The sequence below is a fragment of the Dipodomys merriami genome, unplaced genomic scaffold, assembly GCF_024711535.1.
Source record: "Dipodomys merriami isolate MVZ:Mamm:240054 unplaced genomic scaffold, mDipMer1.0.p SCAF_70, whole genome shotgun sequence".
NCBI classification, from domain to species: Eukaryota; Metazoa; Chordata; class Mammalia; order Rodentia; family Heteromyidae; genus Dipodomys; species Dipodomys merriami.
In genome coordinates, this window is record NW_027206291.1 from 4,097,718 (window position 1) to 4,110,257 (window position 12,540).

The window sequence follows — 12,540 nt, forward strand, 5'->3', positions numbered from 1 at the left end:
GACTCAAAGTGGTAGACCTTGAGCAAAAGCAGCTCAGGGACAGGGCCTAAGCCAAGAATTATGGGCCACAGCCCGGCACTGGCGGCTCACACCTGTAATCCTAGCTGCTCAGGAGGCTGAGATCTGAGGATCACAGTTCAAAGTCAGCCGGATCAGGAAAGTCCATTAGACACTTATCTCCAATAAAATACTCAGAAAAAGCAGGAAGTGGTACTGTAGCTGGCCTCAGGGACAGTGTTTAACCCTTTAGTTCAAGCCACAGGGCTGGCAAAGAGAAAAAAAGGAGAGAGAGAAGAGGGGGAGGAAGAAGAAGGAGGAGGAGGAGGGGGAGAGGGAGAGGGAAGGAGGGAGAGGTAGAGAGAGGGAGGGAGGGAGGGAGGAAAGATAGATTATGGGCCAAGCTGGGTAAATGTACTCATAGCCATTCTTTGCTCCCTAAGTGAACCCCCATTCAAGTGGGACTGGTTTGAGGCTGTCTAGGCTGTCAGCATCATCCCAGTTTGGAGGCCTGTGACTGGTAATTTATGTAATAGGAGACTCAGAAGAGCTAGGGTGCTCAGAGTCTGGGCGGCTTCCCTCCCAGCCACTCCCTAGCCACTCCCTTGCCCTTAACAGCCTCTGTGATCTTTCAACTCAGCCCTACAAATCCCATGCCCACTTCCTCTGGCCTTTTTTGGTGGTGAGGGAGGCTTGAACTCAGGGCCTGGACATTGTTCCTGAACTTTTTCCCTCAAATCTAATGCTCTACCACTTTGAGCCACAGCTCCACTTCTGGTTTTCTGGTGGTTAATTGGAACTAAGTCTCTTGGACTTTGCTGCTCAGGCTAGTTTTGAAGCACGATCCTCAGATCTTAGCCTCCTAAGTAGCTAAGATTACAGGCCTGAGCCATCAGTGCCTAGCCCTCTGGCCTTTATGATCCAAGTTTCTTCACGGTTCCTCTTCATCCAATTCATCAGTCCTATCAATCAGCATTGGTGTGATTAGCAGTGCACTGGAGAGAAAGTGTGGATCCTTTTCCTAGGGTTGCTGTAATAAGGACAGCATACAGGGAGCTTTAAGCAGAAATGTTATCTTGCCTTTCTGAAGTTGTCATTCTGTGGCCAGCTGCCAGCAGGGACGAGCAGGTTATAGAGGACCCTTCACTGCATCTCCCAGGTGTCAATGGCTGGTAATTGACACCTGGTTTACAATGTTAATAAAAAAGAAATACGTAGCTATATGTAAAACCTGGGAAGAGACTTTATTCCAGAATGCTAGGACAGGCAGAGACCACTGGAATGGGATCTTGGAGCTGGGAAGAGACTGGACCCAACTTCAAGCAGAATCTATACCCAAGGAGCATGGAAGGAGGAGCTATATGGCGAATATATATGGAGCATGACCGAGGAACCTCAGGGCTGAGGGTGGTTCCGGCTACACTGGCCTAACAGTCCTAGCTGCAGATGGACAGATGACCAGACATCACCTAGGCGGTGGTAGTGGTGAAAAACAGCCAATTATCAGACATGGGGCTGTTGTTGCTTCCAAATCGATGGGAGTTCTTTGGTCACACTTCATTTTCCAAGTGCACGATTAGGCCTAGGAGCCCACAACTCAAGTTCGGACAAGCAGGGATCTGCCAGTTCCTCCACACACACCCTTCCTGTTCTAGAAAAGACTCTTCACTCCTTTGGATCATGTTGAGTCCATTTTTTCCTCAGGTGAGTCATGGGAGGGAGCTGGGGCAGAAGGCTCTGGTGAAGGATGCTGGTAGGGAGGGAATTAGACTATTTCTGTTGTTGACAACCCAGTGTGGAGTCCGCAAGGAAGCCCCTGGAGCCTCGGATGGCAGGCTTGTGGATCAGAGACTCCTTGGTTTGCACATGTCTCTGGTGATGGTGTCAGGGGTCCTAGTGACCTGACACAAACAGGGACATGGAAGCTTTGGGGGGAGGGAGGGGATCCCTCATACCCCTTCCTCATGGGACTCCTGATCTAAAGACCTGAGGGCTCTTCAGGAAGTCTTTTCATGCTCCACACGGCTCACACTCTGCGCTAGATGGGATGCATTCACCACTTTGCTGAGACCAGATCCTGGGCCCTGGGAGCTTCAAGGCTTTTTCCCCATCAGGGACCTGCCTGACCCTCTCAGCTTCCTGCAGTACCTAGCTCAGCCACCAGGACACTCAGAGACCCTTCTCCCACCCACGACACCCAGGGAGGGTCACAGAAGCTATGGACATCTCTCTATCTTGGCTCCAGTGCAGAGGGCATCAGACATCTGCACATTTCCCGACTAAGTCCTGACATGGGCATACCACAGGGGATCAAGAAATAAAGACCAGGTTCAGGGCACAAATAAAATATCAGCAAAAAAATTTTAAAACAACAAATGACCATCACAAAGGTATTTGATTTTTAAAAAATTATGAAAAAGTGACCTCTGAGTGTGCTGAGAAACGGAGAGCACTGGCCTGCAGTGCCCTCTTCAGAAGCCTTGGCCACGCACGTGGGTCTGTGTGTGGTCAGGAGGGTCAGGACTCGGGGCACAGGCCATGGGCAGCAGCTCTGAGTCCCACTGGCCACCAGCAAAGGACAGACCAGGCTCCTTCAAGGCCTGACCGCCTCCCCCCCCAGGGTCTGCACTCTGGGTGGCCTGGGGCTGGCAAGCAGCTGGGAGGACCTCCCCATGTCACACGGGATGTCCAGAAGCCTCAGAGCAGGGGTGTCGATGGTCAGTGAGGATCAAGAGCAATCAGAGAGGAAGGAATCCAGACTCAAATCTAGTGCCTCTTGCTGCCGACCCCAGACTCCAAGGCCCAGAGGCTGACTGGGCAGAGTAGCATCTGTGTCCTCACCTGTACCCCCCTCCCCCAACCCAGACCACCAAGGTGAGCCCAGCTTCCTGCAGGGCAGCCCCAGCGCCACTGCAGGCCCTCGAGGGAGTCAGGGGGCCACAGCTGACCCACCCAATGACCTTATCCCCAGTGAGCCATAGAGTAGATGGAGGGGTGGGCCCCAGGGTGAGTCCACTCTGCAATGAGCAACTGCCTCAGAGTAGAGCAGATGCTCTGAGATACTCAGGGAACTAGTTATGCTCAAGCCCCAGATATACTTCATGTCTAGCAGAAGCAGCATCCACCACCCTCTGGGAACCTTCCTTCACCCACAAAATAAAAGAGGGGCATTAAAGGAACTGAGGACAGGCCACACTGAATGCACAGGGCTGGCAAAGGCACCTCGACATCTCCAGTCCAGTACCAAATTGCCACTGCTGTCAGCTTGGGATGCTGAGTCCTGTCCAGAGCCCACCCTGGCTGCCTGTCCAGGAACTGGGAACCCAGAGGACAGTCCTGGCATCCAGGTCAGGAGGAAGCGGCCGGGTACCCGTAACGGTTGGACTCAGCCTCGCCAAGGGTCAGCGTCAACGCCAGGCTGGGCTTGCGCTCCAGCTCCTCATCATCCTGGCAGGGCAGCGGGGGCCGAGATTTGAAGAAGTCTGAGACGTAGTGGACCTGGGAAAGAAGAATCTGTGTCATGAGGTAAGCGGGCAGACAATGAGCAGGACAGGAGGAAAGGCGGGAGGAGGAGGAAGAGGAGGAGACCCAAAAAGGAAGGCCTGTGGAGGGCACTGAGGAAAATGGAGCCTGGGATGGGAGACTGAGCAAGGATAGGGCACCGGGGAAACTGTAAGGCTAAGGTGGGCTGGGGTCCTGCAGGCGTCTAGAGGGGTGAAGGGGTGGAGGGAGGAGGAGGCAGAATCCAGGGCTCACAGTGAGGCCAGCCACCAGCGCCCCCTGCAGGAGACCGACGAACACATCGCTCCAGTGGTGCTTGTGGTCAGACACGCGGGTGTACCCCACATAGAGGGCAAAGGCCACCAGGAAGAACTGAACTGTGGGCCGCAGCAGCCGTGCCCACTTCCAGCAGAGCCGCGCCTGCACGTACAGCTGGGGGGGGGGATTGCGGGAGAGAGGGCATCAGCCTGGGTACTGCCCACAACCTCCTGGTCCCAACCAGGACAGAGGATGGCGGTGTAGAGTACCCAGGCCGTAAGCCCCCCCAGCACCACCTGACACCTTATCTCTCCGTGCATCTGGGGAGACCGAGGCTCAGGGAAGGGGTGTGGGGCTCCCCGGCTAGCATTTGGCAGAGAAACTCACCGCCAAGAACACCATACAGTACATGCCGAAGGAAGAATGTCCGGAGTAGAAAGACAGTCTAGGAAAGAAGAGTGCAGGGGAGAGTTCAGTGGGGCATGGGGCAGCAGGGCCAGGCTCCCAGCCACTCCCTCAGCATCGCTTCCTCCAAACCTCCCGGGTCTCAGCCTGTGACTGGCAGTAAGCAACCGCACAATGGAGCTCATCCCAGCACGATGAAGTTGTCATTATTCCCTTCCACACAATGGAACCAGATGTCAGATTAGGGCTTACAGCCAGCACTGCAGGCTTTTCAGAACCCAGGTGAACCCCCATCCATCACCCAGGCAGCGGGGGCCCCTTCTGTGTCCACAGACTTTCTCCTAGGACTGTTTCTTACCTAGGGAAATCGAGGGAGCACTACACCATCTGTCCTGTAAATCCCAGATCTAGCTGGGTGTTGGTAGCTCACACCTGTAAATGCTAGCTATTCAGGGGGTCTAAGATTTGAGGATCACAGTCTGAAGCCAGCCTAGGCAAGAAAGTCCACGAGCTCTTATTTTCCTCCAAGTAATCAGCAAAAAGCTAGAAATGAAGCCTGTGGCTCAAGTGGTAGTGAACCAGCCTTGAGTGAAAAAAGTCCTAAGGGCCATCACCCAGCCACCTCCTCCTATACACAGCCACATCTACACACAACCCAGATTTAGCAACAGATGACAGAGATAACAGAAGGGACAGAGCAAGGCATAGTGTGGGTGGCAAGCAAGCCACAGCAGGGCAGGGCCATTGCCTGCAGCCCTGCAAACCAACCAGAAGCGACAGCAGCCAGAGGGCACTGGGACACGAGGCCCCGCACCACCATGCAGAGCCAGTGTCCCATGTCCTCTATTTTGCTCCTAGAGCAGACACAGCACCCACGGCTCACGCCTATAATCCTAGCTCCTGAGGAGGTTGAGATCTGAGGATTGCAGTTCAAAGCCATGAGCCTCTGATCTCTAATTAACCAGCAAAAAAGAAAAAGAAAAAAAAAAAGCCAGAAGTGGAGCTGTGGCTCAAATAGAGGGTACTAGCCTTGTGCAAAAGCAGCTCAGGGACAGCACCCAGGCTCTGAGTTCAAGCCCCAGGGCTGGCACTCACCTGGCCTCGGTGACATTGGCCGCGCTTCCCCTGCACACTCTGTCCAGCTGCACATAGGCCGAGCAGTTGACCCGGCTCCAGTCAGGGTCACAGACAGCCAGGAAGTTGGGACGCAGACGGCCGATCATGTACTTGGCCAGGTCAGTCAGTGATTGGCTCACGGCCGCCCCAAACAGGAAGGTCCCCAGGACCTTGTAGACAGCAGCCACATAGTTGTTGAAGTCGGAGCGCGAGTAGAGGCGGTCCGTGTACACCAGGTAAGCCTCGCCGGCTGACACCTGCCAAGGGATCGACTGCTGCAGGCCCAGGGGGGCTACAGGCCCAGGGGGGACAGGGCTTGGCTTGGCCTGGGAGGGCTGTGTCCCCACCCCCAACCCACCCCCTCCCTCCCCTCCAAGCCCTTCCTGCCTTACGAGGAGGACAGTGGCTGTGATGGTGACCCCGGCCATGACCCCGTGGGTGATGGTGTCCGGGCGGTAGGGGTAGCGGATGGAGTCATCGCCACAGTAGAACCCCCGCTTGTACGGTGTGTTCACCAGAGTCAGGATGACGAAGGGCAGAGAGGCTGTGGGAAACCACACAAGGCATATGGCTGTCCCTAGAGGTACCTGGGAACCCACACATCTACCTACTCTGCTCCCCTGCTCCCCTCCTCTCCCGTGATGTCTGCTACCCCCCTGCTGCTCAGGCACCTTCAAGAGGCGCCATGTCCATTACAGTCCCAATAAACCCAACCAGTGGCACCACCCACCTCCACCACCTCCCTCCCTCCCTCCCCACCCTCAGCCTCTCTGGCTTCCTTTCTGCTCCTGGAAATGTGGCCAGCACCCAACCCAGGGCCTTTGCACATGCAAAGCCCTCAAGCTGCCTTCCATCCACCTTACTGAAGCTCCCCTCCCTTTGGCCCCCAGTATCAGTGTCACAGTCTAGCCCCCATTTGTCTGAGGCCTGGCAAGATTCACCATATGCATTTGTGTGCCCTGGTGCCTGATGATGTAAGGGAGACATCTACCAATACCAGGAAGGCTAACAGGGGCCATTGAGCTCCACAGCACACGGCAAGGTGCAGGTAGACATGCCTTCTGCAGGCAAAGGGGCTCTAATTTACCTTTACACCAGGACAGAAGCCAGACACAAGGTGGCCCAGACAGACCCAGCCCAGCCTCTACATTGTAATCAAGTTGTCAAGCGCGTGCCAGGCAGGAGGGCCCTGGGAGCCTGGGCCCTGTGAAGCTAGCCTGGCAGGAAAGCAGGACCCACTCTCAAGGCTGGGGCAGGGGACAGAGCTCCGGAGAGAAATGCAGCAAAGATGCCCTTTGTCCCAGGGCAGGGCAGTTTCCTAGGTGCCCAAAGCTGGAGGGCATGATGGGAGGGCCTCACCCCTACACAAGACCTTCCAGGCCTGGGCTGAGCTCCGACTAGGAAGATACTAAAGTCAGCCTCCAGGGAGGGGGCAAGGATTTAGGCCAGAAGTGGAGGGCAGGACAGGAAGTGGGGAGCAGGAGATGAACAGAGCACAGGCAGGATGGGCACCCGGTGTGTAGGAGCTAGCACTTAGCTGTGGGGGGCTGGCCGGCTTCACGGGCTCTCTCCTCCCCTTGGAGATTCTTCCCCAATGGGAACAGGAGTTGGGTGGTGACAACGCGGGGGTCTTGGCGCTTCCGTAGGTGGGGAAAGCTGGGGACCGGCAGGCAAAGCCTCCCTGGCTCCCACTCCTCCTTGTACTTAAAACCTACACCGACTGAAATGTTTAGGAACTCAGATTTCCAACCTCGGCCTCGGCCGCCACCACGGGGCACCTAGCAGCAATATGCAAATGCCTTCCGCCCTGCAGCCTCTGTGTGACCTCCACCAGGTGACTCAACCTCTCTGGGATCAAAATTGCTTGGAAGGAAAGGTGCAATTATTTGTTCTATCCCCACCTTGGTGCCTGCCACAAGAAAGGTTCACAGAAAAACAACTAAAAACCTGGGCACTGCAGAAAACGGTAGCTCAGGCTGGGAGGCCAAGGGGGAGCTCCCCACCCCCACCCAGAGCCTTAGGGTACCATTCCGGGGCCATTGTCCGGTTGGCCAAGGGCAAACACTCGGCCTTTGTTCCCGGCCCAGGAGGGGCGGGGAAGGGGGCGGGGAGGGGGGGGAGGAGAGTCCGGATGCACCTCCCTCTCCCCCCCTCTCCTCCTCCCAACCCCCGCCCGTCTCAAACCTGCCAGGCAGGTTTGGCTCCCGGGGCCCCGGCCCAACACGGCGACCCGGCTGCCCTCGCCCCCCACCCCGGCCCCGGGTCGGAGGGGCGGGCGCCGGACCTTGCCCGCAGCCCCGATCCCGGCAGCCGCGCCCGCCCTCCCCGCCCGCGTGAGTCACCGTCGTCCCGCGGCCCTCGGGCCACTTCCTGAAGTCTGCCGGCCGGCGGGGCGGGACGGCGGGCGGGAGCGGCCTCCCCCGGGGCTGCCGGGCACCCCGCGCCCCAGAAAGCCCGGGACGGGCCGGGGGGCCGCGAGGGAGGCTCCGGGGGACACCGGGGACGCGACCCCGGGTCCCCACCTGGCGGCCGCGCTCCGGAGCGCGGTCGCGCGGGCCCCGCCCCACCACCATCACGGGCCGGGGGCGTGTCCGCACCGGGAGAGAAGGGGACCCCCGCACCCGGGTGCCCGCGGCTCTTACCGACCAGCACGCACAGCACGTCCAGCAGCACGAAGACCCACCTCCGCTCCATGCCGCCCTCGCCCGGGCCCCGGCCCCGCGACCCCCGGCGCCCTTCCCAGCTGTGCCGTCCCGTCCCAGCGGCTGCAGGGTCACATGGCTGCGGCGCCGGCCCGGAGCCCCGGGAACCGACGGGGCAGGGGCGGGGCGGAGGCCGGGGGCGGAGCGAGGGAGGGGGCGTGGTCCGGAGTCGGGGCGGGGCTAGGACGCGGGAAGGGTGGGGCGAGCAGGGGGCGGGGCTGGGGGTGGGCGTGGTTAGTTGGCAGTGGGTGGGGCCGCGGGGGCGGGGCGGCGCCGAAGATTCACCGGGAGCCGGTGTCAGGCACTGGGGATCCCGAGAGTGCAGGGCTCCCGGGGGTGTCCTAGCTGCTGGAGGGGTCGCCGCACTCTCAGGGACCGTGAGCTCGAGGTCACCCGGGGCGACCCCCGGCTGCGGGGGCAGCAGAGTCCTCGCGGGAGAGGCTGCCCCCGCGGGACGGCGCGGCGCGGGGTGCATTCCTTCTCTCTCCTCTCCCCCGACGACGACGACGCTCGTGCTGGACACCCCCGAGCTTCTGGAACCAGGAAGAACCTAAGGGCGGGGCGGCCTGGCGCCATCGACCTCGTTCCTCCGCACCTCGAGTCCTGGGGTAGGAGGCCCAGAGCCACGGCCTCCTGCTCCGCGGGCAGATAGGCCCCTGGAGATGGAAAGGCGACTGGACCAGCTCTGCATTTCCTGGGGAGGATCCTGGAAGCCCACACCGGGGGGACGGGGAGAGGGCGGGTGTGGGAGGAGGGAGACAAGGGTACCCAGCAAATCCTCCCCTTTGGTTATTCCAAACACCATATCAGGTTTCTTTGGGCTGGTCAGACACCACTATGGTCAGACACCACTTCCTGGAGACCCTGCCTTAACCTTAGGCCTCCATCTAACCTTAGCCCAAGGCTGCAGGGGGAATGGCAGGGCTGGCCCCAGAGTCTGAGGGTTTTGACCACCTGGGCCAAACTCCATCAGCCCTTCACCTCAAAAACCCCAAGATAAGCCGGGCGCTGGTGGCTCACGCCTGTAATCCTAGCTACTCAGGAGGCTGAGATCTGAGGATCGCGGTTCAAAGCCAGCCCGGGCAGGAGAAACCGTGAGACTCCTATCTCCAATAAACCACCAGAAAACCGGAAGTGGCGCTGTAGCTCAAGTGGTAGAGCGCTCGCCTTGAGCTGAAGAGCTGAGGGACAGCGCCCAGGCCCAGTGTTCAAGCCCCACGACCGACAAAAAAAAAAAAAAAAAAAAAAACAAGATAGAGTGAGTCTCAAATCTCAAGGCTGTGTGTGTGTGTGTGTGTGTGTGTGTGTGTGTGTGTGTGTATAGACTAGAGGTCATCAGAAGTTAGGAGAAGAGCATCCCTCTATCCAATATCAAATCAGAGACTCATCCAGACACTAGTGGCTCACACCTGTAATCCTAGCTACGCAGGAGGCTGAGATTTGAAGATTACAGTTTCACAGTTCAAGGCCAGCCTGGGCCAGAATAGTCCCTGAGATTCTTACCTTCAATTAACCACCAAAACGTCACAAGCAGAGATGTGGCTCGAGTGGGACAGAGCCCACGCCCTGAATTCAAGCCCCAGGACCAGCACGTACACAACACACTCACACACATAACCAGAGACTCCACATCTGGTAGTAAGTATCGTAGTTGGGAGTTCTAGGAGAGCCTAGGCACCCACCCTTTGGTGCTGAGTCAGGCAGAGCAGGGAGGGAAGGTCTCTGTGGCCAGGATGAAGGGCCTGGGAATGAACAGATAGAGCCACCCCACACTTAGATTTCTGCTCTATGCTCAGGCAGCTGGGTGGGAGGAGTGTGGGGAAGCCCAGTGCACATCGCAAATGCATTGTAGAGACCTCAGTGGTCACAGTGCTAGCTTCAGGTCATCCTGGGGGCAGGCTCTGCCCACTGGGTTCCTACTGAAAACCCAGAGTGCACCGTCCTCAACCCTTATTTGCTCATTCATTCATTCACATGGAGATTGTGTTAACAGGATTGTGAGGATTACCCCTACACTATATGGCTTGTGTCCTCAGCCAGCAACTGGCATAAACAGACTATAAAGACATACCCACATATGAAACCATCCAACCTCAGAGAGGACCTAAAAGTACACCTGTGTAGGTGCAAGGTTGTATTGAAGCCAAGGAAATGTGAAGTTCCTTTTTATTAATTTTGCCTGCTGCAGAGTTTGAATTCAGTGCCTTTGAGCTTACTCAACTTGCTTGCTAGGCTGGTCTTCTGCCACTTAAGCCATGCCTCCCACCCAGCTTTTTGCTGGTTATTTTGGAGATAAGAATCTCATACTTTTCTGTCCCAGCTGGCATTGAACCAAAAATCCTCTGGAGTGGGGAGATCCTCTGGATCTCAGCCTCCTGAGTAGTTAGGATTATAGGTATGAACCCCCAGCACCCAGCTCAAGTTCTTTAACAGCTGATGTGTGCTGGGAATGGGGCCTCTGGGGACACTGGGAGAGGCTACTGCAGGACAGAGTCTGGCTGGAGGCAGGAGTAGGTGAATTTGAAGGAATGAGTAGTGGAGGTTAAGGTTGGAGTGAAGCTGGAGGGGTGAGACTAGAAGAGGGGTGAATCTGGAGGGTACCCCCTCTCCCACCCTTCCTCTTGATCAGGATTTAGGTCAGTCCTGGAAATCCCTGGACAGAATCAGGATTAAAACCTGGTGGGGGCAGCAAAAATGAGGATTAAGGTTAGGATTGGGGTCAAGGCTCCTACATCCATTCCTGGGGCAGCCCAGAGTTCTCATACCCGGCCCCACTACAGACCCAGCTGCTCAGCCCCATGGGGCACCCAGCCTGCCTCCTGGCAGATGGCAGCCATGGAGGGACTGATTGGTTTTGGGGTCTTGCCCACATCCCCTTCATGGCAGACCCCACTGCCCAAGGCCTGGTGGTCTTAGGTATGGGGCCCAGGGCTCTGCATTATAGCTCTGGCCCCTGAGCTCTTTCTCTCTATCTGGCACTCCAGGGTTTATTTTGGGATTTTGTTTAGTGGTGCTGGTCCTAGGGCTTGAACACAGGGCTTAGGCACTGTTCCTGAGCTTTTTTTGTTCAAGGCTAACACTCTACCACTTGGGCCACAGCTCCACTTCTAGCTTTCTGCTGGTTAATTGAAGATAAGAGTCTCACAGACTTTCCTGCCTGGGCTGCCTTTGAACTGAGATCCTCATATCTCAGCTTCCAAAGTAGCTAAAATTATAGGAACTGATGCCCGGCCTCAGATTTTGTTGTTGTTGTTATTGATATATATTTTTGTTTGTTTGTTTATTTATTTATTTGTCTGTCATGGGGCTTGAACTCTGGGGCCTGGGTGCTGTCCCTTAGCTCTTCAGCTCAAGGCAAGCACTCTACCACTTGAGCCACAGCGCCACTGATTTATTGGAGATAGGTCTTACAGACTTTCCTGCCCAGGCTGGCTTTGAACCTCAATCCTCAGATCTCAGCCTCCTGAGTAGCTGGAATTACAGGCGTGAGCCACAAGAACCCGGCTCAACTACTTTTACAAAACACAGAGAGACTGTGGTGCCAGGCCTTCCTCACACCCTGCACGTTACATTCCCACTGTAAGCCAGGATGTGATGGAGCTAAGGAGTTGCATTAGCAAGCAACACCCAAAAAGTCCTGGATCAGAGGCCAGCCACCAGCAATCTGAATCCTCTGTCTCAAGGAGACCCTATTGCCAACACTCTTCCCCACTGGTGATGGCCTGGGCTCATGTCCCCAGGTCAGGCCTAGTTCCCAAGTGCAGGTGGTGACTATGCAATTCCCCAGGGAGGCTCAAGCCAGCTGGGCACACACCGGCTCTGGAATGCCACCATCATCCACCTGCCTGACCATTAATCACAAAGGCACAGCCACCAGTGCTAGCCCGGAATATGCCTGGGAAGTATCTTGTGTGCGGGCACAGAGTCAGAACTTCACACTCAATCTCTATGTCCTGGTATCAGCCCGAGAGCAGAGCTGTGGTTGCATGAGTTGAATGAGCGCAATACTGGGCTGGCACAGGGCAATAAGCCACTTTAAAAAAAAAATTACTTGAGGGCTGGGAAGGTGGCTTAGTGGTAGAGTGCTAGCCTCGCATGCATGAAGCCCTGGGTTCAATTCCTCAGCACCACATAAGCAGAAAAAAGCCAGAAATGGTGCTGTGGCTTAAGTGGTAGGGCGCTAGCCTTGAGCTGAAGAGCTGAGGGACAGTGCCCAGGTCGAGTTCAGGCCCCACAATCCACAAAAAAATAATAATTACTTGAGTGTATATGCTTGTACTGGGTTTGAACTCGGGGCCTAGAAACTGTCCCTTAGCTTTTTTGTTTAATGTTAGCACTCTACCATTTGAGCCACACCTCTACTACCTCCTTTTTGGTGGCTAATTGGAGATAAGAGTCTCCCAGACTTTCAGCTGGCTTTGCATCTGTCCTCAAATCTCAGTCTCTTGAGTAGCTAGGATTACAGGTGTGAGCAGCCAAAATCCAGGCTAACAAGCCATTTTTTTTTTTTTTTTTTTTTGCCGGAGGTGGGCTAAACTCTGGGCCTGGGTGCTGTCCCTCA

At 56.4% G+C, this 12,540-nt stretch overlaps 1 protein-coding gene across 3 annotated transcripts; it reads right to left on the reverse strand.

The window, feature by feature from the left end:
* Positions 1-1,222: 1,222 nt before the first annotated feature.
* On the reverse strand, positions 1,223-8,085 carry Plpp2 (phospholipid phosphatase 2). Of its 3 annotated transcripts, none has more exons than XM_070008565.1 (6): positions 7,961-8,085; positions 5,670-5,821; positions 5,257-5,534; positions 4,144-4,201; positions 3,754-3,930; positions 1,223-3,495 (listed from the first exon to the last, which is right to left on the reverse strand). In XM_070008565.1, exons 2-6 carry the CDS (start codon positions 5,703-5,705, stop codon positions 3,346-3,348), a joined length of 699 nt encoding a protein of 232 aa, XP_069864666.1. In that variant the 5' UTR covers positions 5,706-5,821; positions 7,961-8,085; the 3' UTR covers positions 1,223-3,345. The 3 variants fall into 3 exon arrangements, with proteins under 3 accessions (XP_069864666.1, XP_069864665.1, XP_069864667.1); XM_070008564.1 differs by having other exon boundaries at positions 7,920-8,051; XM_070008566.1 differs by lacking the exon at positions 7,961-8,085 and adding an exon at positions 6,365-6,388.
* Between the last annotated feature and the right edge of the window lie 4,455 nt (positions 8,086-12,540).